The sequence below is a fragment of the Charadrius vociferus genome, unplaced genomic scaffold, assembly GCF_000708025.1.
Source record: "Charadrius vociferus isolate BGI_N301 unplaced genomic scaffold, ASM70802v2 scaffold473, whole genome shotgun sequence".
Lineage (NCBI taxonomy): Eukaryota > Metazoa > Chordata > Aves > Charadriiformes > Charadriidae > Charadrius > Charadrius vociferus.
This window is the reverse complement of record NW_009647444.1, coordinates 1,205,215-1,232,827: the sequence shown is the minus strand read 5'-3', so window position 1 is coordinate 1,232,827 and position 27,613 is coordinate 1,205,215. Positions and strand designations below refer to the sequence as shown.

The following is a 27,613-nucleotide window of genomic DNA, read 5'->3' as shown; positions in this document are numbered from 1 at the left end:
AACGTATTCCACCTTGGCTCAGGAGGGGAACCCAACCCCTCCAGAAATCCCACAACCTGAAGGGTAATAGCTGGGATGCAGCATGCGTCTCCTGCCAGCAGTGGTAGCTGAGATGTGACCCACACTGCTGGTGTGACAGCTTGGGAAGCTTTACTAGCTGTGATCACTGATAATAGGTATTTTATTCTCTTTTTTTGTGAGAACCTAATTTTCTGGTTTAATAAAGCCGCATGGTTTTTTTCTTAAGCTGAGTTAAGCAGGAATTTAACTGAAGCTGGCAAATGCTCGGTATTTCCCTGGAGACAACAAACCCAAAGGGATTGGGTGGGTAAATGTCCAGGCCGTCCAGCTGGGCGGGAGCGACTGGAGCTGGGTTGGCTCCCTGTGGATGCCCACTCGTCCCTGCACGTCCAAGTCTCTCTGCAGGGGGAGGTTCCAGCGCGCGAAGGCAGAGGGGCTGGTGGTTAGAGACCAGAGACAGGGGCTGTTTCAAACCTCGGCAGTTTGGCTGAGGCAAAAAGACCGTGAACAGACAAAAGGCACTATACCGTAATGGATTTCCTTTCCAGTTTTGCTGACTCCTGCGCTTCTCACCAATTCTCGTTCCAGAAAATTTAGGTTTAAAATCCAGCGCAGCAAGGGCACAACATCCACCCACGGCCCCTGCCAGAGGAAGGTGCCGGATGGCAAAGGAGCCTCATGTGGAGAAGAGGAAGGGACTGGCCAGTGCCTGACTTCACCTCCAGTTTAATGTCTCTGGTTTCTTTTGGATATCTGCTCTTTCAAGAAAAAAAACTACGATAGGAAAATTTGTCTTTTTTAAAAATATATTTATGCTTTTTTTTCCCCCATAGAAAACAGTATACTAATATCATAGTGAAGAGGAAAAAATCTGCCCCAACTTTACCCAGCAGTGAAATGCATATTGATGGGCCTTAACTTTGCACTGTGTGACAGTTTCCATTTGAGTAAGTTGTACAAAATACTGCGGATAAAACAGCCGAAGCTTGCAGATGCAATATGTTTTGCCCAATAATTGAAGCTAGGAGCAGCCTTCACAGCAGATGCTGGCTGGCTGTATTCTCCCTTCTCCAAGTGATAGAGAAGCCAACAAGGAGAGGTGCCATGCTGGCCCTTGTTCTCACCAACAAGGAGGGACTGGTTGGGAATATCATGCTCAAAGGCAGACTTGGCTGCAGTGACCATGAAACAGAGGAGTTCAAGATCCTTAGGGCAGTGCGGAGTGCGCACAGCAAGCTCACTACCCTGGACTTCAAGAGAGCAGACTTTGGCCTCTGCAGGGATGTGCTTGGTAACGTACCACAGAATAAAGCCCTGGAGGGAAGAGGGGCCCAAGAAAGCTGGTTAATATTCTAGGATCTCCTCCTCCAAGCTCAGGAGCGACACATCCCAACAATGAGGAAGTCAGGCAAAATCACCAAGAGGTCTGCACAGATGAAGAAGGAGCTCTTGGACAATCTCAAACAAAAAAAGGAAGCCTACAGAGGGTGGAAGCAAGGACAGCTAGCCTGAGAAGAATACAGATAAATTGTCCAAGCAGCCAGGGATTGGGTTAGGAAAGCTAAAGCCCAGACAATTAAATCTGGCTAGGGAGGTCAAAGGCAAAAAGAAAACCTTCTATAGGTACATCAATGATAAACGAAAGACTAGCGAAAGTGTGGACCCACTCCAGAAGAAAACAGGAGACCTGTTTACCCAGGATATGGAGAAGGCTGAGGTACTCAACAATTTTTATGCCTCAGTCTTCACCGACATGTGCTTTAGCCACTGCTCAAGTTGCAAAAGGCAAAGGCAGAGACTGGGAGAATGAGGTACTGCCCAATGTAGGAGGAGATCAGATTCGAGACCATCTGAGGAACCCAAAGGTGCACAAATTCATGGGACCTGATGAGATTTATCCATGGGTCCTAAGACAACTGGCAGATTAAGTTGCTAAGCCACTATCCATAATATTTGAAAAGTTGTGGCAGTCTGGTGAAGGTCCTGCTGACTGGAAAAGGGGAAACATAACCCCCATTTTCTAAAAGGGAAAAAAGGAAGACCCGGGGAACTAAAGGCCAATCAGTCTCAACTCTGTGCCCAGAAAGGTCATGGAGCAGATCCTCCAGGAAACCATGGAAAAGGGAAGGGCAACTGGCATTGTCTACCTGGACTTGTGCAAAGCATTTGACACCCTTGTCCTTAAATTGAAGAGACGTGGATTTCACAGATGGATGACTCGGTGGATAAAGAATTGGTTGGGTGGTCATACTTAGAGTTGCGGTCCATAGCTCGATGTCCAAGTGGAGACCAGTGACAAGTGGCATTCCTCAGGGGCCAGTATTGGGACCAGCACTGTTTATCATTTTTGTTGGTGACATGGACAGTGGGATCAAGTGCACCCTCAGCAAGTTTGCCAACAACACCAAGCTGTGTGGAACAGCTGACATGCTGGAGGGAAGGGATGCCATCCAGAGGGACCTGGACAGGCTTGAGAGGTGGGCCCACATGAACCTCATGAAGTTCCACAAGGCCAAGTGCAAGGTCCTGCACCTGGGCCAAGACAATCCCAAGCACAAATACAGGCTGGGCAGAGAATGGATTGAGAGCAGTCCTGAGGAGAAAGGACTTGGGGGTGTTGGTTGATGAGAAGCTCAACATGACACAGCAATGGGCGCTCGCAGCCCAGAAAGCCCACTGCATCCTGGGCTGCATCAAAAGAAGCATTGCCCCCAAAAAAGTGAGACCCCACCTGGAGCACTGTGTCCAGCTCTTATGTCCAACATAAGCAGGACATGGACCTGTTGGAGCGAATCCAGAGAAGGGCCATGAAGATGATCAGAGGGCAGGAGCACCTCTCCTATGGACAGGCTGAGAGAGTTGGTGTTGTTCAGCGTGGAGAAGAGAAGGCTCTAGGGAGATCTCATAGCAGCCTTCCAGTACCTAAAAATGGCATGTAGTGGTAGGACAAGGGGAAATGCTTTTAACCTGAAAGAGGGTGGATTTAGGTTAGATATTAGGAAGGAATTCTTTACTGTGAGGGTGGTAAGACATTGGCCCAGGTTGCCCCGAGAAGCTGTGGCTGCCCCATCCCTGGAGGTGTTCAAGGCCAGGTTGGATGGGGCTTTGAGCCACCTGGTCTGGTGGGAGGTGTCCCTGCCCATGGCAGGGTGGTTGAAACTGGATGATCTTTAAGGTCCCTTCCAACCCAAACAGTTCTATGATTCTACAGCCATATGCTAGCTGGGTGGTTTCTTTATTTCTTTCCTGGATCATTTAGGATTCTGTATCAGAAGAAAGAAATGGAAAATTCCTACCATGTCCACAGTTATTACAGAAATACGTCTCCTGGTGGCTCCGGAAATCTTTCCGTATTGCTTGATCCCAGGTCCAGAGATCACTCCCCAGTGCTCTTATTTACCTCCTCAGAGCTGAGATTTTGAAGCTCCAATTTTCTCAAGGGCTGCATTTTGATCAGACGCTGTAGCCCCTGAACTGTTTGTTTGCTTAAAGGTGTAGAGGTGCAAGTGTGGTGCTGCATAACTACACGCCCCGACCTGTGGTATTTTTCCAGCGCCTGAAGGCCGGCCCTTCAGGAAAGTCCCAGCACAGCTTAGCAAACCCAAGGCTTTTCACAACATTGAAAAATGCCCCTTTTCATTTCAGACCAGTTAAGTTATTCCTCTTTCGATGCAATGTTTCCCCTGAAGAATGTCTCTGAGCCTACAGCCCTGCTGTCATTGTCCGTGTCTCCTATGGAGGCAGCTGGATGCCGTGCTGGGACAGACAAAGCAGGCAGGTGATTGCTCTCCACCCCGTTCCTGGGGCTGGTTGGGCTGTCCCATGCCCACAGTCCCGCAGCAGCTCAGTTTCTTCAAAAGCCTTCGCTGAGAAACTCAGCTGAAATCTTCCTGGGGACCCAAACTGGGTGTATGTAGTGGGTCCTCTTTATCCCCTTTGCCTCCCTCAGGCAAGGAGAACTTTTCTCTAAAACGGAGGTGTCTGTACTTTTCCTCCAGTCTCTCCACATTTCCCCACATGTGTGTTAATCCTATTTTTCAGGCTGCTTGGAAAAGAAGTTGGATGTGACATGAGGAGGATTGCCCCTGGAGCCCATTTTAGAAAGGATGCCACGCTTGCCATTTTCTGTTCCCCTGGTAACAGAAGGTAAGGAAGGTTTAACTTATAAATTGAAAAGCATGATAATCAATAATTTTGTTTTTGAGCTCTTTAGACCTCATGGGGTAGTTCCATTTCAAGTATGCTTTTCAGATTTCACTGTTATAATCCCATAATTCAGCCAAATTACCATATTTTCATAATTTAGCCAAAACCTAAATATTAAATCCTTCAGAGTGAGCGACCATCAAACCCCCCTCCTTTCCTTATTGTTTTTACTTCTGAGCCATTTGTTTGCAAATACAGAATGATATAATGCTCAAACCCCTCCTATCACTGCTGAATCTCAGTTCTACAAAGGCTTTCGCCCTCCCTGCGAGCACGCCGCTGACTCACTTGGCTTTTTTGCTGTTCAGAAACCCATCGGAGCCTCAGCACCCTCAGTCCTGTGCCTCTGCTGGTGTCCCAGCCCTGGCCATCCCAGGCCGTGTGGGCAAACCTCTGAGCGTGCCGTATGGGAAAAGGGTCAAGGCAAAATGTTGGCAGTCCAAAAAGCGATGCAGGGGGTATCCATCACTGATGCTTAGCAACCTTTTCTCCCCATCCAGAAGGTGGGGAAAATGCACAATGATCCTTCCCAGCTGACCTGGTGAGCTTTCACCACAGCTGAGAGGTTTTCTGACCCCACATGTCCATTAACAGCTGCCCACAGGCACATTTGCCACCACCTTAAGGTCCCCAAATCAGGGCTCTGGTGGATGACTTGGACCCAGTTAGAGCTTGGAAGGACGCTGCAGTTGCTCTCACCTTCTCTATGTGACCATCCTTTGCTGGCTTATCCAACTTTTGGCTTTGTCACCTCTCTTCCTTTGGTCAGAGCTGCACAAAGGGACAGATTTTTGAAATAAATGTGTATTTTACCACTACTTTTTGAGTCTCATCTTCCTTCATTCCTCCCTTTCTTTGGTATGTGAGTCATCCCAGCAAACCTATCATGCTTTTAAATTAATCAAGACTTTAAAGGGAGCAGAGATGATGAGCCATTTCAGGATGCCATTATTTAAAAGCCGGGAAAATGCTAAGGTGTTACCTAAGTTTTCCTCACCTTGTCAAATGCATCCAAATCTCAGGCTTTGGCTCCTTGGCTCATGACAGGTGAGGTGCAAATGAGAGGTCTCTGTGGCGTCTGCTGGTGCTGTTGCCTCCAGGTCTCAGGCACCTTCAAAATGGCTCAAAGTGACAGCATTTCTGTTGCAAAGTCTTGCCAGCAGAGTTTCGGTTGTCTGGCCTCAAATCAGCAATGCACTTGTAGAAGGGCTTAGTTTTCAGACTGTGAAAAAGTGAATGAGTTTTGAACTTTGCATCAAAGGCAACAGGGCTCCTTGTGAACTCAGTGAAGTGTGCTTTTACATGTAGTTTTTGCATGGTCTCACCTGAACTAGGGAGTGTCCCTGTTTACTGTTCCGTATCTTCACAGGCAGACTAAAAGCAACATGTGCTGTACATCACACACACGAAATGACTTACCCTTTCCACTTGTGGTCAAGTCATTTTTCTTAGCAATGAGCTTTCTGTTAAGGAAAACATGGTTTGTTTGTTTATTTTTCTGTCCCGTACTCCCACACAGAGGGTTGAAGAAGAACTAAAGAAGAACCTCCTAAGAAGAAAGCATACACTAAGGGGTGTTAAAAGCTCAGAGGCTTCTGGAGCTGAGAGTCTACCACAGCAAAGGAAAATGTATTTTTCAGAGAAGGTTGGAAGGCTTGGTTTTCCTGCGCAGACAGGCTGTTCTGATCTGAAGGACAGAAAATTGCCGACCCACGCAATGAGCCAGGTTGGAGCGCTTGGAGGCACAGGTAGGAACTGGCTGGTTGTCACTGTTATCTGCTGGTTTTTCATACCACAATGGAAATCATGTGGTCAGCTGTCAGGCAGGAACTGAACATGTTGTCAGTGGCATTCTATATGATTTCAAGGAAAAAAAAAAAAAATAAAATCAAGGCTGACGATCCAGACCCCAATGGAGTCACTAGACAATACCCATCAGCTCAAGGAGAGGGCAAACTTACAATGTCATATTGGTTTTCTTTGTTCTGTCACCCAAGCCTTTCAACTGAAAATTCAAGGACTATCAAATCCATTTTAAAGCCTTTCTTTTCCAACTGCTCTGAAGTTCCATTATTAGCAGCTATTACGTACTTGCCATTTGTATTTTGAATAATAAAGTCTAAATTGTAACTGTCCACAGAAAATCAAATGCAATTGCTATTGCATTGTTGCTCTTCTTATTTCTCCTATTGAAGCCCATTTTGTAAAATTTACCCCTCCACCCACTCGCTTGCGATGAATATAAGTGCTATTTAAAATATATGCTAATGGCAAACCTTAATCTGAAGTAATGTGTCTGAAAGCACTGTTCCCATTTAGATGGGCGGCTAATGCTAGATCATACTCTGACCCCGGGGAAATTGTGGAAGATTAGTTTGCACTTCCCGGTTCCTGCCACCTGAATTTTAATTTGATCTAAAATGGCAGATGAATTTAAAATTTGGTTGTAGTTTCTGTCTTAAATGTGAAATGTCAGTTGTTTAGAAATCCGGCATGTTTATCCCAGGTTAGGAAAGCCTCTGCACAGCTGCTGTGGGGTGGCTCCGTCTGGAGGGAGGTTTGTGGTCCACGCTCAGTGAGCCGAGCTCGCAGGAAACAGTAATACGAAGGGAAGCGGTCTGGTGCAGAAGATCTTGCCCTGCAGCTCAGAATTTATTAATCCAACCCCTGGCTGTGCTGCCACCACCTTTGGTAAACCCGAGCCGGCTTTTTAAACATGTGCCTCAGGAGCGAGAAGGGGTGAGTGACCGTCTGCGCGCATTAAACAGCACATGCAGGTATAAGGCTTGGTAATAAATATTTCAGGGACTCAGGTATACCTTTTGTGCCTTAAAATCTGGTGGTGATAATAGAGTAGACACCAATATTTGAGGGCAAAAGGAGAGTTCTTGCAGCTCATAAGTTAAGTGCCTCTGGCGCCTGTGTATCTGCGGTATTATAAATTCATCTGTCTAGAGGGCATCTAGCCCTCCAGGAAACTAAAAGACCTTCTGACATTTAAAAGACACAAGAAGGAAAGACACTCAATGTCTTTAATATCTCCAGCCTGCAAAGTCTCCGCAGAGACAGGCAGGTAACTTGAATTTTGCCCAAGAAAAACAGGCAGAAAATTCTAAGCAATTTTATTCCACAACAAAGCTATTCCTGCTCCTAAAATGTTTTCCAATAGGAAAAAAATCATACAAGCGTCAATTAGACACTTGTCTAATGACATGGAAAACAAAGGACTGGCAGCTCCATCGAGTGTCTGTGGGACAGGATGTGGCTGGCATGAAGCAAAGGTAAGAGTGTCCAGTGTCAACATCAATCAAAGCATTAACGTTGTGGGAAACTTAAAGTAAATGAAGACCCATTTAGTTGCTATGAATTCTTTTAAAATAGCTTCATTTCAATCAAATACTTTGAATCGTGCCTTTGGGAACAAGGCTGACAATGATTTTAGTCTCCGCTTGGATTTCAGGTTGCAAACTGAGATGTTCAGTTCATCAAGACATGGAGGCACATGCATGAACATCGGCTGCAGCAGAAGATCAAACCCACCACAGCACTGGGACCCATGGGTGATGCTCTGCTGAATCACCTCGACCAGTGGCTGCCAGCAGGGACCAGCTGGAGGCTGTGTGCAGGCTGGCTGAGTGTGGAAGGTCAATGTTAGCCACCAGGCAAGCGTACAGAGAGAGTGGCATGGAGAAGGTGAGCCCTTCCTCTTCCCCCTTCACCAAGCAGAGGGGCAGTAACCCAGGGCAAGAAGAAAAGCCAGGAGGAGGAGCAGGCATCCAGGTTCTTGCCTATCCTCAACCCAGAAACCAAGCAAGCAGTGAGGTGTACGTGGGCAATCGTGGGGCTGACTGCAAGGGATTTTTTTTCAGTCAGGAGGGTTAATAAGGATTATTGTTGTACAAAGGAAGGCTAGATGCCGCAATTGTAATGAATCAAGTCTTAATTCTTCAACCAGTGAGTGCTAGAGTGTTTCAAGAGGTTCTAGCACATGCTTGTAATTAAATAATTTGCATCTGGGGAAAGATAACATGCCTGGGATTTTGCTGGAAATTTGATTAGACTAAACTCATAGCTTTCCTCTTTGAACATGCATGCGGTTATAAAGCCAGTAATAATATGTGCCAGGCAAGAAAAATATGAGAGGATAATGAAATGACTCTTCAGATGCATGGGAATCTCAGTCGTGATGAGAATGACTTCAGGGGGGGAAGAAAAAAACAAAAGCAGAAGCCTACCAGATCATCTTGTAATGATAACAAATGTGTAGCATGTCCTTTCTACAGCCCTCAGGTGAGAAACTCCATAGAGTAAATACAAGACTTCATTCTGCTTCTGCTGAAAGCAACTGGAGTTTTGGCACAGGCTTGAACTGCATCAGCTTTGAGACCCTGCAAAGCAATAAATACAAAATCCTGAGCAAAGAACTGGTTCCCTGGAAACACACATCAAATGTACATCTTTCCTGCCACAGAAGCAACGCCTATCTCTAGGCTCCCTTTTTCTCCTGTTTACAAGGAAGATCTTCACTGACTTCTCAAAAAGCCTCTGGCTGATGTGCTGCAAGCTGGGGCGCTCAGTTTGCTTCACGGCAAACAGACATCAAAACTGGAAAACAAAATCTTTAAATTCTCATCACTGTTTACTTGCCTTGATGGAGGTCACAAACGTGGCTGGAGACCAGAGCGTGTGCTAGAGCCAGGACAAGTGATCCCAGCAAGACCCAGCGAGCGGCCGGGAGCAGACAGGCCAATGTCTCCAGCCCCGCGTGAGGCTCCACGGCCACCAGCAGCTCTGGCTTTGGGCAGCGTAGGAGAGGGCACATGCTGGCTCACCTCTTCCCAGCACCACCTCATCTTTCCAGGATTGGGAAACTGAGCTTGAGGATACTTCTGGATTATTGTGGTTTTTTTGTTATTTTTTTTTTTTTAATTCTTGGTAGTAACAGCTACTGGAGAGTAGTGAGTATTCCCAGAGAAGAACTGGGGACGCCAACTGCTCGCTCTAACAGCACGCAGAAAAGGTGAACTTAATGCCAGAGAATAGGATAGATGTTCGGAAACTTGTGTATAACAATTTTAAATACATTATTAATTGGAATTAGCAATAATCAGATAATTAGAAAAATAAGTGGTGTTATCACTGTAACAAACAGGACTACCAACACTTGCCTGTTGAATTGGACTGGACTGTTAAAACCTTAGGCTCGCAATAAATTTGGATTACTGGCTGCACACATCAGTGTGTGACCGTTTTACCTGCAAACACAATTCTTAACAGGAGGCGTGTTCTCTGTGTCCCATGTCTCTCCCATGCATTCCTCGTCCTGTAGCTGCTCCCCTGCCAGTGACACACGGCCCGGCAGCCAGCCTGCAGCTTGGCGTGACACGGCCGTAGAGGTGCCAGGAGAGAAATGGGCCGTGGGAACGGAGCCATGGGCAGGATCAGGAGATTACAAAGGCGACTGGAAGTGGGTAGAAAACAAAACCTTCTCTCTCTTTTTTTAAAACAAGATGAGTGACACACACGGCTTGCAAAATGAGAAAGACAATAATCTCCAGTTTAAAAATGTCATCCAAAATCTTTGTCTGAAACCTAAATTGTCTGGGTATTTTCACATTTCTGTGTCAGCATTCTGTCAAGAGGGATCCAGACGTGGGAAAAACACTTATCTAAGAACAATCTGTCAGTGCTGAAAACCCACTCAGAGCCTCATTTCAGAAATTCAGGCTCAGAGAATTTTGCAAGGATTTTCTTTTTTTTTTTCATTTTCCATCCATTACATTGCTAGCATCTCTGCAGGCACAGCTGCTCTGTACTGGAGAAGGCATCGAATGTGCCGTGCTCACAGCCCACCCAGCCTGGTTCCGCAGCCCCACAGCACAGTGGCTGGGGTGGGCTCTGCTCTTCAGCAGTTACCACATCCTTTCTGGGTGGCTGCAGGCACCGCAGCTCTGCCTGTCCCTGCTCGACGAATTGATCTGGAGCCCAGAGAAGCCAACACAAAGATCTCCATTGAGCTCACAGTACTTCAAATCCAGCTTTTCAACAATCCCCTTTCAGAAAGGTGGCACAGGCACTAACTTTCTGTACCAGCTGGTCTGGGAATTAGGTGAGGAGGAGATCAGACTTCCATCCTCAGCATCAGTGTATATGTGTTCTGGCAACCCACATGGAAGAATAAAACAGTGAATTATTCTAGCTCCTGTTAATGACTTTTGAGACCAGCCAAATCTCTTAAAAGAACAGAATCTTGTTCCCTTTCCTCAAGAACTTAGGAACAGCTCATCTTCAAAAGCAACAGTGACAATTCTCACTACGCATATCAAGCATCCTCTCTGCTGCTTCCTGTAAGTTTAAAATGAAAGAATAAGCTAAAACTTGTTGAGCAGCTCTTTAGTCCGCTAAAATGCCGTAGAGGAACACCTGAGTTACGATTCCAAGGGAGTTCTCTATGCTGCAAACATCTGTCTTTGTCTGGACCTCTCCTTTAACGCCTGTAGAGGGTATGCACACCTGTGGCACAGAAATGAATCAAAACAGACTCACTAACCCATCGTGTTCCGCAGGTCAGGTAGCGCCGCGCCTGAGGCTTTTTATGAATGAAGTAGTGACCGCGCCCCCCAGCGCGGTAATGGGACCCGGAGGAGCCGCCGCGGCCCCGTGGGAGCGGGCACCGGGGGATGCGAAGGAGCGGATGGCGGGGGGGTAAGTGATGGGTTTGTTTGGGTTGTTTGTTGTTGGGAAACTGTGTATAACTTGCGCTTGCAACACGTGCGCTCTTATCGTAAAGATTTGTCTGGTTCAGGGAGCGAAACGTTGATTTCTAGTCGGAATTCAAACCGTTTGGCAGACTGCTGTTGGGAAGATGTCTTTAAATTTGTTAGAGTGGAAGGTTGACAATTCTACATCAGGAAGAAATTATTGCCAAAGCAGCCAGGAGTATTCAGAAGCCTGTTTGGACCAGGCACCAGAAGATGTATGAAAAGTTGTACTGAGGTAGACTCTTCCTCTCTGGTCCTTCAGATTATACCAAGTGATAAAAACTAGAAGCTAAACTCTCTTATTGCATGAAACTGTAGTATTTCAACTCATTGGGATAACCTGCATTTAAAAATACACTTCTTCAGGAAAACAGGAGAGTCCTCTCTGCTGCACCTGAGATCTTGCCCAAGGCAGCAGCCGATGCTGAGAGTTTCAACAGTTACTGAAAGTAATGTTTTACTGGATAGAGAACGACCTGAAGGAGAAATTCCTTGTTAGAAAATCAGGTTAAAGATCCATCATCTTAAGCTCTTCCAGTCTCCTCGGGCATTGGTTCCTAGTGCCTTCCCTGGAAAGAGCAAGGTTCAGCCATGCTGTGGGTCAGGTCAGGAAACCAATCTGGCTGAAAACGCTGTTTTTTTTTAATTTTCAGGTGGATCAGCTTTTTCATTTGATTGTACAGGGACCTGAACATAGGTAGAAGAGAAATGGCTACATATAGTAAGGAAAAAGAGAGGTTCCCGTTCATTGTTCACATTTAAGGCCATGTTTACCTGATCACTGTGAGCTACTCAAGAGTGCAGATCCTACAGGTAGTCCTTGAGAAATGGGCTTCTCAATCACATGGGCACTTGAGAAAACTTGTTTGGCTTTTTTAAATTGAATAATCTGTACAAGATGTCTTCTTGTTACCTACCAGTCTAAAGTATGCAGGCTGCAAATCTGATTTGACACATGAGTTCGAACAGTTTCTTGAAGCTCAGCCTCATCTCGTGGCAGTAAAGACAAGTTTCCACATAAGAACATGAGGTAAATTGATGCAGGGAAGTCAATAGGTGGTTTCATCTGTCACACCACAACATCCTCTCAAGCTCAGTGATAGCATTTCAGTGTAGCATGAATATCCCAACTGTGCTTATTCAAAGATCAAAGTGGTTCAGCTGGAGCTGACTAAAATCATATTTCTTTGTCACACATATGCTGCGTTACCCTTACAGCTTAGTGCAGCTCCATCTCACTGCCTACTGAGAGCTGCCGTGCAACGTAAAGAATGAAATCCTCGGTATATAACGCAGCGGACAATAAAGAGGTGTGGAGTCCTGTGTGCCTTACCCAGGCGTGGGATGAACCTCGCAGGTCTCTTAAGGCCCTCAGTGCCCATCTGCTCTACCCCCGCAGCAGCCCAGCAGGATGTAGTTCTGGATTCTCTCATTACCTGTGTAAGCATTAAGTCCTTTCTGACTTGTACCGCGCTCCTAGTCTCAGACATGTTTCACTGCAATGAGTCCTGTGTGTAAACCACCTTTTTCAAACAAGGTGATTGATCCCTTTGCCTGGTTTCAGCTCTGCTCACAGATTCTTGGCAGTTCCCCAGGTTCACGTCTTGTGAGACAGTCCGGCTGGGACCCGCTCTAGGGCTGATCCTGATGCTCCCAATAGCATCAGCACTGGGAAGACAACAGGGAACTGAATCACCTGCTGCCCTACAGCTGCTTTGCTCTAGCAGAATCCATGAGCGTTTCTCACGCTTTCTGTCCTACTCAGGCTTCTTTCATTCATCAGAAATTTGTCCAGAAAACAGCCGTAGCCTCTTTTCAAGATCTGTTCTCCTCTCCATCTCCTGGATGATTTCTCCCTCCTTCCACCCCAACGAGTTGCTTTATCATCCATGGTTGATCTCTGATTCTTGGTGGTGTTTGCAGCCGAGGCCACTGCCACGACTGAACAGTGTGGTGGTTTGGGGTCTGCTGGATGTCTGCTTCAGGCCACCACCCGCCACGCAGCGAGCCGGCTGCCTGGGTAGCCTGCTGGTCTGCTGTGTGGGAAGATACTAGGGAGCCTTTTAGCGCTCTGAAAGATCTGCTTATTAATCCCTCACACCGTATGAGGTCCATTGATTTGTGCACACAGCCGCGGGGCTCGGTGGGAATGGCATGTACCAAACACACCAGCCACCCTCTCAGAGAATCCGACGGAGCTTCTAAATGACTTTCTCCTCCCACGTGTAGCAGATCTGTAAACACTGGTGTACATAGTTAATAGGTTCCACCTAACATCAAAACATCAATATATCAATGCAATCTAAAATCACCAGAAATATATAAAAATAGATATTGGTAAAGGTGAGGAAGCAGAGATTTTTGTCTAGGGAGTTGTTGTGTATCTAGTGCTGTGTGTTGGTTTGCAGATACTGTAAGCGGATCCTTTGTGAGTTGCATGCTTCTTCACTGCTAAGTCTTGCCTTTTGCAGGAAAAGCGGTTTTCTCGCTGAAACTGAAACACTGGAAGCAGAATTCAGTTGTTGTTTGGAGGAGAAAATATGAGACAGTCTAAAGTCAACTTCTGATATGATTTCCAGGTTCTGGATTGCTTTAGAAGAATTGCTGGGGTTAGATGCAGACAAAAGCTACCTGTGCTCTTAAAAATGATCCCCCAAATGGCTCTGCCTTTACATTTCAACAACAAAGAACCAGGTGTTCTGAAATAGAGGATGAAAGCACCAACAGCGGAGCTTTCTGTGGAACTTGGAGGAAAAATGGACTCAGGTGAGAACAAAGAAGAAAAAGCTGACTTGGGATTAAGACAACTTCAAGCCCCACCTGAGGTTTTTCTACATTTGCTACATGTGATAACTAGCTCTTCTTTCCAGCCTTCCCGCCTGCCTGTGGAGCTGTTGCTCCTCTTGATATATGAAGGGGTTGAGAGCACGCGGTGCCAAACCAGCCCCTTTCCAATGTGCCAGTTGGAACTGCTCCCCAGTGCTGCCTCTTCCCCTGGGGAACCCATCGCACCTTAGAGGCTCCCTCCAGTTTTCTGTTTTAAGCTGTTTATAATGTCAGCTGCATCTTCACCAGCTTCCTAGAGAACCAAGCAGTTGGAGCTGATGGATCACTTACTATGTGAGCTGGAGTTGTGATCCCTGTGGCCTCGAGCTGGTTGAAGACTCAGGTTAACCCACCATGCCTCACTTGCTGCTTCAGTCATACAAGTCCCAGACGATATCATTTCTTGAGGAGTTTGAGCATTACTCTTCCTTGACCAAAGTCATGTCAATCTACCAAGCAAGCAACAGGACCACCTTCAACTGGACAGACAGCCGCATTGTTGAGTGGGAGAAATTTGCCGAGCTGGCTAAATATGAGCCGGAATCCCAGAAACCAACAGTGAAAGCTCTCCTAATTGTGGCGTACTCGGTCATTATCATCATGTCTCTCTTTGGGAACATGCTGGTGTGCCACGTGGTGCTGAAGAACAAGAGGATGCACTCAGCCACCAGCCTTTTCATTGTCAACCTGGCGGTGTCTGACATTATGATCACGCTGCTCAACACGCCTTTTACCCTGGTAAGTGTCCCGTCGTGCTGTCCCTTCAGCCAGGAGGGCTCACAAGAATGCTCTGCCTGGTGGTCACGCACTCTCTGTGCATGCTCTTCTAGGACTGAAGCATGAACCCAACGCAATCAAGTCTAATAGACAACTTTGCCAGGCAAGTAGAACGCTGTTCAGCAGCCTTTGGGCTCTCTGTGCTCCATCAGGCTCTGTATCTCCTAAAAGACTCTAAAGTCTCTGCAAGTATGCCACCAAACTACAGCGAGAGCTTCTTGGGGAATGCAAAATAAGTGCCTGGATGACCATGTACTTCTAATGTAAATACAGGAGAGCACTAGAGAGTCACACGTAAAAATTAATGGGTCAAAACAACTTGAATGCCAGTCATGTTTGGGTGACTGGAAGAAAGTAGTCAAGCTTTTCAGAGCTGCTAGTTGGGTACAGTCTTCGGTGAAAGCTCTCCAGACCTGAAGGGGGGTTTGTGTGACCAAAACTTGGTCCACTTTTTCCAGATATACTTGTTAGTATAATCAAAAAGTTCTTACCACTGTTCACAAACGGTGTTTAGATGAACAATCTAGGAGGGCTGCGACAGCAGCACTCATTTAATCAGTGGGTTTTGACCTTACAAAGTCTTAAAGGTGTTTAAAATCCAGTGTAGCTAATCTTTGTTTGGGTTTCAGATGGAGCTGCCCAGTCAGCCAGGCAAAATCCATGTGCTGGCTCAAGTGCAATCCAAAGGGTTTCCCTGTGGATTTGTTTTCAGTACATTTGCTGGCTGATGGCCTGTTGTTTTCCACTCAGGTTCGGTTTGTGAACAGCACGTGGATCTTTGGAAAGGCCATGTGCCACATCAGCCGCTTTGTGCAGTACTGCTCCCTCCACGTCTCCACGCTGACCCTGACGGCCATCGCCCTGGACAGGCACCAGGTAAAATGCCGCCCATCCTCCATTCCCTTGCAAGGTTCTTCCCAAGCCCTTGTCAGTCTTGGTTGAGCCATGGGTTCAAGGTGGCTGAATCTTAGGGATTAAACCCATATCCAGTGAGAAGGCTCTAGAGCTAAATTCAGAGACGTGCCTTGTGTGTCAGGGGCAGGAAGGCTTGATGGGCTTCCGAGGGCTCCCAGGTACGGGCAGGAGGGATAAAACAAAATGCGGCATCACGGGTTTTACAACGCTCCCTGACTTTCAGTGAAAAAGGATGAGGACACCTTTTTCAAGTAGTTTGAAAAGAGGCAGGTCCAACCTACCCCCCACGTGCGGCAGGGCAAGTTGATTCAAGAGGCTTTGTTTTACATGGGGCGCCTTCAGAGACAGCAGAGCCAATGCTGAGCGCTAAGTGTTACTTTAGCTGTACAGGGAACTCTTCCAAGCTTTTCAGTTTACCACCCAAACCTCATAAAATGCCAGTCTGAGCGTTTGGTCCACATCAAGCTTCAGGAGTTCACAGCAACTCTCAGCTCACTGTCTCAGTGAGTAAACAGAAAATCTGAGACGAAAGCCCTGTGGTATAACTACGGGACTAACGCTGGACCATTATAAAGGGGGGCAGCAGAGTGGGAAATCCCTGTTGGACATACTGGGAGGAGACTTCAGAGCTGTGAGAAGACTGTGCCCACCATCCGCCCGCAGCGAGGCTGTGTCACCTGCCCACTGTGCCAAACGCTCGCTGCATTGCCAGCGCAGGAAAGAGAGGGCAGCTCAGGCCACGCACCTATCTCTAGCAATCACTCTCTTTTCCCATCAGCCAAATGGTATCTTCCAGACTCTCAGATTTTATAAGCCCTTTACCTTTTCATCTAACGAAGATGAATTGATAAAAGGTAAGTTAATGCCTCAAAAGAAGGGAGGAGGGCTCTGCTTCATAGGTTCAGGCAGAGCAGGAGACATTTCTTTATGTAATTCATATAGAATAAACAAACATACCCGTAAGTGAAGAGACTTGTGTAGATACCTTTTCTTCCTAATGAATGTAACCCACCATTTAAGGGAAGTGGTCCTTACAGAACAAAACAGGAAAAAGTTTATTTGAAAGTACTTTTGGGCAGACTGAAAAGTTCAAGGTTTCCCATTTTCCGTGTCACTCTAATAAGCAGGATGTTTTCCTAATCACGTGTCATTTTCTTAACAGCATTAGATCGTGCCAAAAAATGCCTCTGCTGTGTGCATTGGTGAAGGGACTTTGCTTTCCCATGAGATGAGAGTCACAGTGAAGTCTGTGTTGCAGGTCATCCTGAACCCGCTGAAGCAGAGGATGTCACTAACAAAAGGAGCATTGAGCATCTCTGTTATCTGGCTGATGGCAACCTGTTTCTCCCTACCCCATGCCATCTATCAAAAGCTTTTCCAGTATAACTACAGGTGAGTTATTTCCCCTTCCAAGCAAGCGTGAAGGGGTCCGATAGCCCTCTGGGGGGTGGTGGCTTTCAGCAGTGAGAGCTGCTGGAAGGGCTCCCAGGCTTGGGGAAGGACATAGTAGAACTGGTGGGAGTTTGCATGTGGATGAAATTTCATTTCCCACAGCAGAGACTTGGCCCGCAGGTTGGTGAGACAAACCTTCTCCAGTGTCACGATCCTGTTAGGAGGGGCTTTGTCCCAAGAAGGCCATTTTCTCCCAAAGGCGTTTCATCTTGTCTCCTCGTGCTCGCTCAGCTCCCTAGACCTAAGGGAAGACCATATCTAGCCAACTTGCCCAGGCAAGGAGGAAAGAGAGAGCCAAAGCTGCAATTTGAAAAAGAAAGAAAATTAAATTCATGGTGCTAGCATCTGGTACTGACATTGGCAAGACTATACAGAGAGAAGAGGGAGGAGAGGACCCCCTTTGTGAGTGAGCAGGGCCATGAAACCCAGACCTCCAAGACTTCATGCGCTGATGCACGCATTTTAGCTTCCTTTCATTTCAGCCACCTGGATTTATGAAACAGGACCAGCCTTCCTTAAAGCTTGAGGCTTCTCTGCCCAGTGTTACCTAAACAAGAAAAGCAAAAGAGAAACCTCCACCTCTTCCTCTGCAGTGGAGGTGAGAGGAGCAGTGCTTCGACAGGGAAACAAAGTCATCTCAGAGTGCTGCTTTGCCTTGCCCAGCAGGGAAGGGAGCTCTTCGCTTGGCTGAACACAACAACAGAAGCTATTAAAAGGAGATGAAGTGGAATTTCACATCCGCGTGAGGACTGCGGAAGTATCAGAAGAAAGCAAAAGTTCTGATATAGAGGGGGGAAAAAGGAAGAAAAAAAGAAAGAGATTATCTTTCCCCCCCTTCCAGCTGGTCTGGTGATGGCATGCATTGCTGGGAAGCCACCCTCTCTACCAGGGAGAAATATAGAACCACAAGTTTTGGGTTGTTTTGCCCTCACAGTGTTTAGTTCCTGCATGGTACCCAACCTGTTCTGGTCCTCTTGTCCCCACCAGCCTGTGGCATTGCTATGACTCCTCCTGGCTAGAAAACAGTCTATGATGCTACACAAACTGGTGTTTTTCGTGGTGGTGTGTAGACCCAATACACTTCCAAGGAGGAATGCCAAACTCAAGGCCAAGGGGATAATCTTACAGTGAACAGTATTTTCAACCTGAGCGCGGCGTCCCGGGGAGGAGGGTAAGGAGGCAGTAACAGGCAGCAGGAGGAAGATTTCTATTGTAGCTATTGCGCTTCTGTATAAAGGACAAATATCTTTCTTCCTACAGCACTGCCACTTCCCTCCCGTCAGCGTGGCAGGGAGAGGGTTTGACAGCCCGCGCAGGCTTTTTACTGCTGTTCGTATACAAGAGGCTACACAACATGGGAGTGCAATCTGGGGCTTCGCAGCTCTTCCTTATTTGTGCTTCTGATTGGTTTGACTGAGAGATACCTCCGTGGGGGGATATAATATCTTCAACTGCTTAGACTTTGTAAACAAAGTGCTGGGTTACTCCTGTACTCGCATTGCTTCGCAGCTGTGTTCGGGGTATGACTGAACAAATTGCTTATGAATGAACAAACGCCGCTATCTCTTTCACAGCAGCTGTCTCTGTTCATCCTTCAGCATGGCCAGAGGAAACCTAGCCTTGCATCGGCATGAGGCGGCTCAGCGATATAAGGACTTCCAGGACATGCTATTCTCATCCCTGCTTTCCATTGAATAAAAACCGCCGTTGCTCATATTAGCTCCTGCAGGGCCAGGGAGAAGTCCCACCAGAAGTTGGGGTTCTGGGGGCAGGAGAACGTGGGCTCCACCAGCATCAGACCTCTCTGGCTGAAGTGTGGCCAAGTGCACAGTCATACCAGAATTTACCAAAATACAGCAGCCTGTCTGGTTTTGCTCTCAACCAGCCTCTTCCCTGAAATAACTGTAAGCTGCTTCTATGGCTTGGAGGGTGAGAGCGAAGGGGGCGGCGAGGGCAGCAGTCGATTTTTGCTTACCTGTGGGCTCACCCTGCTGCCCGCTCTGTTCAAAAGTGTCTTTAAGCTCTGCAATCACCGAAGCATCACCCTCCCCAGCCTTCAGCTGCGTCACGCTGTCCCAAGCTCAAGTCTTCCCCAGTTCCTGGGGCAACAGTGGGGGATGACTGCCCCACTCCCGCCCTGTCCCTTCTGCTCTTTGCCTACGGCTTTGCTCTTCAGCCATGGCAGGTCTGACCCCGCACTGCAGTGTCACCTTGGGTGCTGCACTTGCTTCTCCTGCCAGATCTCGGGTTGCTTGGGCAGGTCCCCTTCGGCAGGCAGGCAGGCACAGCTGCCTGCAGGCAGGGGCTGGCCTTGCCCGTGCTGGCAGTGAGCCGGATCCCGGGGAGAAAAAAGGTCAGGAGAGTGGTTTATAAAGGATGATTTTCCCTTCTGCGTCAGTTCCCCTCTCGAGCAGCGTCTCCAGGGTCCTCCACGGCCACGCTCGGCGGAGCTCTGCTTTTTGTCATCCCTCCGACAGTGGCGCGCAGGCCCTGCTCGCAGCCGTCTGTTTTCAAGCAATCTTCTATTTGTGGCACAAAAGCCAGCTCCAGAAGCTGAAAACAGGATATTAAAGATACTAATCAATACTGCAACAAATAATGCAGCTTGATGGGGACTAAAGTCTGTGCTAAATACAAGTGAGCTGAGGACAAGGGTTGAAGAGAGAAGGGCAAAATGGACTAAGAGGAAGAAAAAGAGGTGGGAAAAAAAGAAAAGGAGAAAATATCCACCAGAAATAAATGGGCAAGTGCTCCTTTCTCCTACTGTTTCATCACTTCCAGTCATCTGCTGTGGGATGCAGAGGGGACACGTGGCGCTCTGCGGAGCGTGCTGGGGTGTGTTAGCTGAGAGCCGGAAAATGTGAACAGAGCCTGGAGCTGCTGGGTGGGACGGGACAGGGTGCAGAAGTGCTGTCAAAATAAGATATTGCATAGAGTTAAACTCAATTCTTTTGTTAGTCAACCATCAGAAGTTAAACTGTCAGGCTTATGTTAAACTTGAGTTAAGCGACCAGGTTTTCTAAGCGTCCTGCCTGTTTTTAGGTGTAGCAATAAGGTTTCAACAGGCAGTCTCCTGAAAAGCTGATGGAAACGGGCTGGTGGGTATGGGATGGAAGGAGTGCTGTCCCTGCAGGCAGGGTCGTGCCTGTGAGGCTTTCACATGGCTCCCAGCCTCCAGCAGCCCCTTCCCCTTCTGTCCCTAATGGCTTTGACTTCCCAGATGGTGCAGCGGTTTTCTGCTCTGGCCGAGGGGTTCACGGAAAGGCGGGTGGACCCGTGTAGGGCACGGACTGCAGATCCAGCCTGGAAAAGACAATTTAGAGCTATTGCATCCATGCTGCAGCGGTGATCCCAGCACCTGCTGTGGCTCTGCCATGTCACGAGAAGATCGGCTCAGGTGTGTTTGGCCAGACAGCACTTCGCACAGCCCACGTGCAAGAGGAGTAACACATCCCGGGCTGGATTTCTGGGTGGGCACATTCCGAGAAACCTGGGCGTAGTGTGTCCTTTTCCCAGGTGTGTAGGAATTGCCTATGGGACTGAAGAAAAGCAGAAGTTAGGTGGGTCTCACCCACCGCCCTCTTTCCTCCTGCACTGGGTTTTTGGGGCAGAGGAAACTGGCGATGCCGTGTCTGTGTGGCCATGCACACCGGGAAGATGCAGCCAGGTCAGTGCTTCCTTCACAGTAGCCCCTTCTGTAAGAATGGGCCATTGGGGGTGACTTTCGCCATGTTAAGGGAACATAAGGGACTCATTCAATTAAAATCAACAGCAGTTTCTAAGAGGAAACTCCAGTTTGTCTTTCTCAGAATGTCTTTTATCAGACAACACAATTTAAGGGGAGAGGAGATAACGATACACAGCAGCCAGGCCTTACCTTGGTAAGACAGACACAGAGAACATAATGAGAAGACTTTCTGGGAAACAGAGGTTTGACTGAGTTTTGTTTTGCTGAGGTGAGCAATATCTGGCCCTCCTCTGTCTGTACTGCAAATCTGAGGAGGTAGTTGTGGGTGGTTTGCCAAATTGGCAGCATCCATTTGCACAGCAATGGCCACATGCTATATATGTATTTCTTTGCTTTTCAAGGGAAGCCACTGTCCGGAGTTTGTGCCTCCCCGATTTTCCTGAGCCTGCAGAACTGGTCTGGAAGTATCTGGACCTGTCTACCTTTCTCCTTCTTTACCTCCTGCCTCTGTTAATCATCACTGTCACCTACACACGCCTGGCCAAGAAGCTGTGGCTCCGCAATGCCATTGGAGACATCACCACGCAGCAGTATATCACCCACCATAAGAACAAGAAGAAGAGCATCAAGATGCTGATGCTGGTGGTGGTGGTCTTTGCTGTCTGCTGGTTCCCTCTCAACTGTTACGTGGTGCTCATCTCCAGTCTAGGCATCAAGACGAAGAACTCCCTCTATTTCGCCCTGCACTGGTTCGCCATGAGCAGCACCTGCTACAACCCTTTCATCTACTGCTGGCTGAACGAGAGCTTCCGCTCGGAGCTCAAGTCCCTGCTCTGCATGTGCCAGAAGGTGCCTCAGACTCAGGACAACGTGCTGCCACCAGTGGTTACGTCCTGCCGCGAGGCGTGGATGGAGCAGGCCAGGTACAGGAAGGGACCTGCCTCACAGACCATTTGCTCCGCCGTAAACATCCAGACGGCCAACACGGACCTGTGAGCTGAAGGGCTGAGGTGAGTTAGCTGGATTTCATTGGTATCAAAGCGCGTATCCCTGTTTTGCCTCAGGAATTGATGTTGCTGCTCTGGTGTTTTATTACTGACTTTTGTTTTGTATGACAGTAGCACCCCCTGTACTGGGTGCCGTGGGAGCAGAGCCTCTCCAGCACCCTCCCCGTGAGCCCACAGCCACTGGTGTGAGTGCAGGGGACATGGAGGTCCGCGGACAGGGTGATTTGCTTTTGGGGGTTTCCCATCTTATTGCTAGAAGAGGGAGTGGGACCCAGGTTTCCATCATTGCTTGTGCTGTCCTGAGTCGCTGGCCTGTCTCGGAGCTCGTAACACATGTCACGACACCAATGAAGCTTTGCAGAGCAATAGAAACGGACCCCATCTAACATGTGTTTGAAGGAAGGACTTGGACATCCAGGTTGACTCTGTCCATATGGAGTTTCACCAGAAAATCTATACCACAGCCTCCCAGCAGAGGTGTAAGGGTCAGTCAGCAATTTCCCCTTCAGATGGTGCTGCTCTTTCTCCCCTCACTCTGTCTGCCCACCCCTCCTTCTGCTGCTGTTGGAGCTCCTGAGCCAGCGGAAAACCAACCCTGGCTGAGAGAGGAGTGGGAACACACACCGGGGATCAGCGGCAGCAGCCTCAGACAGCACTCAGGTGGACAAATTTAGTCCTTTGAGAATTCATTTCTGTTTTTATTATAAATACATTCATTCAGGAAATAAACCTACACTGGCACTAAACAAAAGGCCACAAAATATTTCATCAGGGCTGTAGCATTCACGAACTGAAGAATGAAATCATTCTGCGTAACTACTAATTGCTGTGAAAGAGTTTCATTTAAACAACAGAATTGACTAAGAGGGAAGGTTTTGTTTACAGTCCTGGGAAAGATAAAGTTTAATTTAGCTATGCTTAGGGAAGCAGGTGAAAAAAGGATACAGAACAAAGGAAAGATTAATACATGGGGGGGGAGATAAAGATGGGGAAAAGAGATATTAAAGGCAGAAAGAAACCAGAATTGCTATGTGATTTTGTAAGCAGTGTGGAGCAGTGGCTGGGCTCTGGGGAGCAGGAACTGGAAGGACCTCCTGGCCTGGCCAGCGACATCCCTTTCTCCATCATACCATCCCTCTTAAAAATTGCACCAAGACCAGAGGCCAGACTTCTCCTCCCAGCTTCCCTGGTTGAGCTTGAGCAAGGGACTTCTCTTACTTGAAGAAGACAGACAAAAGATGGGAAAATATTTAATACTTACTTATCCATCCAGACTTCAGGTTGATAAGTCTTTTGCAGGAATAGCGCTATGTGTGTTTTGAGCCCCAACAGTTCCTGGGTAATACTTCAAAACTCAGTGCTGATGACCAGTACGTGCCGCAATGGTGACAGAGGGGCTCTGGTACAGACCAGCTGGCGTGGTTAATCTCTGGTCCTCTAGACTGAAATTCATAAGGAAGCTCTGTACTTGTAGCAAAAAAAACAAACAAACAAACAAAAAAAAAAAAACAAAAACGCAAACAAACTGCTTTGGATAAAAAATAGTCAGCGTTGGTGTGGCCTCACTGTGAGCACTGTGTGCAGCTCTGGGCCCCACAATTTAAGAAGGATGTGAAGGTCTTTGAACGCATCCAGAGGAGGCAACAAAGTTGGTGATGGGGCTGGAAGGAATGTCCAATTAGGGGCAGCTGAGGACTTTGGGTTTGTCTAGTTGGCGAAAACCAGGTGATGTTTTTCAGTAGTTTAAAGGCAGTCATGGCTGCTCAGGGTCAGGGGTGCTTCTGGTCTACCCTGCCGATAGCCTGAACTGAACTTCTGCCTGGGGAGGAGTCAGGGGGGACCCAGGTCGCTGGTGGGGATGAAGACATGCTCCCACCTACTTCCTGAGGGAGGATGAGACAGACTGAAGAAGGAAAACTAAGGATTGATTTTTTTTTTTTTTTTTCTTTTTCCCCCATTTGTGCAGCAAGAAGGAACGGGAGAGAACGGAGGGGATGTACTCACTTCCAGGCCACTTGACCCCACTCAGCCACGTCCCTGTACCTCAGGTGTACATTGCATCATCTGCACGAGGAGAAGAGAGCAGAGGATCATGAGCAGCAGCAGAAATGGATGAATACATGATCCCTGAGGCGCTTCACTTGGTAACTAACAACTATTTGACTATGGGAATTTAAGGCAGCCTATTGCTGAGCGCAGGCACTGCTCTCTCTGTGGGTAGAGCAGGAACCATTTTCAGTTGAAAAACATCATTGTGAGTTTTCCAAAATGTTAAAAACATCTCCAAATAATGAGCATCACCTCATTTAATTATTAAGAGAAGCTGTGATTTCCCTTTTCGCTGTTCATCACTCCTCATCAACTTTTAGTGAATGGCCCTCAAACTACCATGTATTCCTCTTTATTAAAATATTATTTCTTCCCTGTGGAAAGGTGGATGTCAGTATGGACTTTTTGGTTTCCACTACGGAAATTTGGCAGCCTGTTTCCATTCAAATATCTTCAGAGGTTTAAGAGCCTTTTTCTCAAAGATTGCAAAAAACCAGCATCCTTCATCCTTCAGTTGCTGTAGCATAAGTTTTTAGCACAAGCTGAGGATGTAAATGAGACACAGCTAAAAGGTACAGTGGATGGGTTTCTCCCAGCAGCTGGAAAGTTTCTTTCAAGAGTGGAAATGTGAGCAATGGCAACCTCAGGGCAAACTGGGAGATGGCAACATAATACCTGGAAGGTGCCATGTCTTATGGGCTCAAGAAGGACAAAAGTCCTGGGAGGTCCTGCTTTAAAAGGACTAACTGGAAAAAGCCTCCCCCTTCCTTAGAGTCCAGAACAGGGATGAAAAATCAGCAGAAAAGACAGTTCAGCAATGGTTGGGTAAAGCATGGAGTTGCCCAGGACCCGGCCTGGAGGCAGGCAGGATCAGCCCTGTGGCACCGAGACCCCTGCTTGGTCCTTGCTGGAGATCTGGAGGACTTGTTCAGGGCTATTGAGTTTCTCTGATATGCTGTTGCAGGACCCCTTCAGAAACCGAGGTTTAAACTGACTGTTTGCCAGTAGGTAACAAGATTCATACCAAGTAATAAGTTAAAAAAGAGTACCCGTCTCTCTAGTGCCGTAGCAGCAGTGCTAAGTGAACTGTGATCAGTTCATCAGTTCATAAGGCAGACGCAGAGCTTGGTTAGCTGTGATTCATGGGCTTATTTGCTGTTCACAGTTATTCAGCTGATCCAGATAGATAATCACGAAAAAAAACAACACTGGTGTCACGCAAAAACCATGCAGAGTTTAACAAAACCACTCACTAGAATTTCCTCCTGGATGAGCATATTCTTAATTTGCTATGTTTTATTGCCCCAGACAAAACTTTCTCAGTGTGCCTTTCCATAGGCTGCTGTATGAGGCACTGTGCACACAAAACTCAGTTTCTAAAGAGATATTTCTATGTTTTCTTTCAATGTACATATTATATCTTGGGCTTTTATGAAATAACCATAGCAACAACACTAACACTGATATCTTCCATGAGAAATATTAAGCTATGGCTCTCGCTGTGATTCTGAAATGACATCTACCTTGCTGTTGGCAAATTCTGGGGTACGAGCCAAGCTGGGGATTAAATCCCGTCCCCAGGGCTGGTTTACAGTGCAAGACGGATAGGTAGAAATTTTCAGTAATTTCTTGAGATGTTTGTCCAAGAATGCTGGTACAGACTGGCTGCTGGTTTCCTCAGAAACAGCCAAATTTCTGGGAAGCAGCAAGCAAACCATGGAGTTGTACCTGCCCATCATCCCTTTGATAGGAGAGCTGTTCTGGGAGCCCCTGTCACATCTATTGGCTATGGGTGAAGTAGAAGTCTCTTAACCTTGTGTTGAGTCCATTGGTAATATTTCTTAGGGTTTTTGTTCCCCTTTCTTTCTTTCTTTAAATGGCTGCATAATCTTTTTCTGGAGGAATCAAAGACCTCATTCCGAAGAAGTGGGTCTCTCTTCATACTCCCTTGATCTTCTGCTAATCCATGTAGTTAGCTATCTCTTGCTGTGAAAAATAACCTGGCTGGTTTTCCTTGGATCTGTCAATCGTAGCATCTCTTCATTGCTGAATTTTTCTCCCCTAAATGGGCATGATGTAAGAGCTGACTGTATCGCATCTTCGTAATGGCTTAGCTATCTAGACTGGTAATTATCAATGCCTGAATGAGATTCAAAGCCTCACACGCTTTGCCCATTGCCTCAAGGCTCTTGTATCTCTTGAGGATGCCCTCACTAACATAGCAGCACTCTCGCAGCGGCATTCAGGCAAATGATAGGATGCACAACATTTGAAAAAAAAAAAAAAAAGAGAGATAAACTGAGCTATGTTGCTTGACTTGGGTAAGGAACAGTGACTGAGGGGCAAGAGATTGCATCTCTGCTGAACTGCAGGCGCAAGGCTTGCTGCAGCAATCAGAGTTTAACCTAGCTGAGCTCGGGAAAAGAGAATCTAAGAAATTCTGCTTTTGCTGGAACAGGCCAAAATCTGAGCCAACTCAGCAGGTAAATAGATGCTTAAACATTCATTAATTTGTCTTCACACACACCACTTGCCTGTGGGAATGGCTTCCTGTGGCACCAGAGGCAGCCCAGTGTCCACCATCAATAGGACCAAGGAAGAGCTTTCAAAAATGGGACCACCGCTGGCTGTTTTCCTCCCTGTTCCCAGCAGGGCTGCGCTAGTGGGCTGCTGTGAGTTTTGTGCACAGAGACCTGCCCTGGCTGGGGCAGCCCGCGGTGACGTGCGGGCAGCAGACGTGACATGGTTTGCTCCCTGCAGCCCGACAGTGCGGGAGCCCGGAGGCCGGAGATCTGGATGGGAGCGTGGGGTGGGAGAAGAGTCCACCAGGAAACCTGTGCCATCTGGAGACCCTTCAACCCGCTCATGTGCTGCGGACCGAGCCATCACCCTATGCCTTTGGTGGCCACAGTGTGGCTGTCCTTGGCATGCAGGTGACTTGAACTTGTCCCTTGCAGGGAAAGCCTCAGGAGGCAAGACCCCAAGGGTGAATTTGGAGGACAGATTATTAAAACACTGAGTAGCCAGAAGTCTACTCCAGAGAAACTATTTGAGCACACACAAATCAGTATGCAGAGATTCAACAGAGACATGTCTGAGTGATTAACAACCCAGATTTATTAAGGTTAGCTCATGCCAAATGCATCTAACTGCCTTCAGCATAGTTACTGATGAAGACGATAACAGAGAACACAGTGCAGGGGATACCTGAATTCCAGAGACAAATCCCCTTATATAGCCCCATCACATAATGAACAAAGAAACCACAAAATGCCAACTAGATTAACAATAAGCAAGCAGAAAGAAAATGCAGAATGAGTCAGAAAATTAGCTCAGGAAGGAGAAACAGAATACAATTATCATCAGTTAGCTCTTCAAGTGGAAAACAGTACCGAGGGGCTGTCCAAAGCAAGCTGAAGGAATAAATGGAAACATCCTCAGTTAAATCCAGATCAAGTCTTGGGAAGTGGGGATATAGCTGGGTCGGTGTCAGAGACTGTCCTCTTGCACTGAGATACAACTCAGCAGATTGGGTCACTCCTAGACCAGGGGAAGAAGAGGGAGGGCAAAGCCCGACCCTCACCCAGGAGGCTCCGATGCAAAGGGCACACCCAAAATTAACACTTGGCAGATAATGAGCAGACACCCTCTGCCATGGGCAGCAAAGGAGAGTCTCTCCCTCAAGTCAGGGCAGATGGCTCTACCCTCTCACCGACTGAGGAGCAAACATGCCTGCTTCCCTCCAGCTATCGCCTCCTGCGCTGCGGTAGGGAGAAAAATGTTTCTGATCTCCCCAGACTTTGGATGAAGCCCAAGCAGGAATCCTGACAGGGTAAGGGCAGGTTTATCACGCCAAGCACAGTGCTGTAGTCGGCTCAGTTTAAAGATTCAAGGGTTTTCACAAAGCTGCC

General features: G+C 47.4%; 1 protein-coding gene across 1 annotated transcript; it reads left to right on the top strand.

The window, feature by feature from the left end:
* Positions 1-14,168: 14,168 nt before the first annotated feature.
* On the top strand, positions 14,169-21,642 carry LOC104282584 (probable G-protein coupled receptor 83). The gene is made up of 4 exons (XM_009880687.1): positions 14,169-14,552; positions 15,342-15,467; positions 16,765-16,898; positions 21,048-21,642. Exons 1-4 carry the CDS (start codon positions 14,169-14,171, stop codon positions 21,640-21,642), a joined length of 1,239 nt encoding a protein of 412 aa, XP_009878989.1.
* Positions 21,643-27,613: the final 5,971 nt, after the last annotated feature.

Coding starts and splice junctions, on each gene's coding strand:
- LOC104282584 (XM_009880687.1), top strand. CDS start 14,169: ATGCCTCACTTGCTGCTTCAGTCATACAAGTCCCAGACGATATCATTT. Junction 14,553..15,341: donor TCAACACGCCTTTTACCCTG/GTAAGTGTCCCG, acceptor TTTTCCACTCAG/GTTCGGTTTGTGAACAGCAC. Junction 15,468..16,764: donor TCGCCCTGGACAGGCACCAG/GTAAAATGCCGC, acceptor TCTGTGTTGCAG/GTCATCCTGAACCCGCTGAA.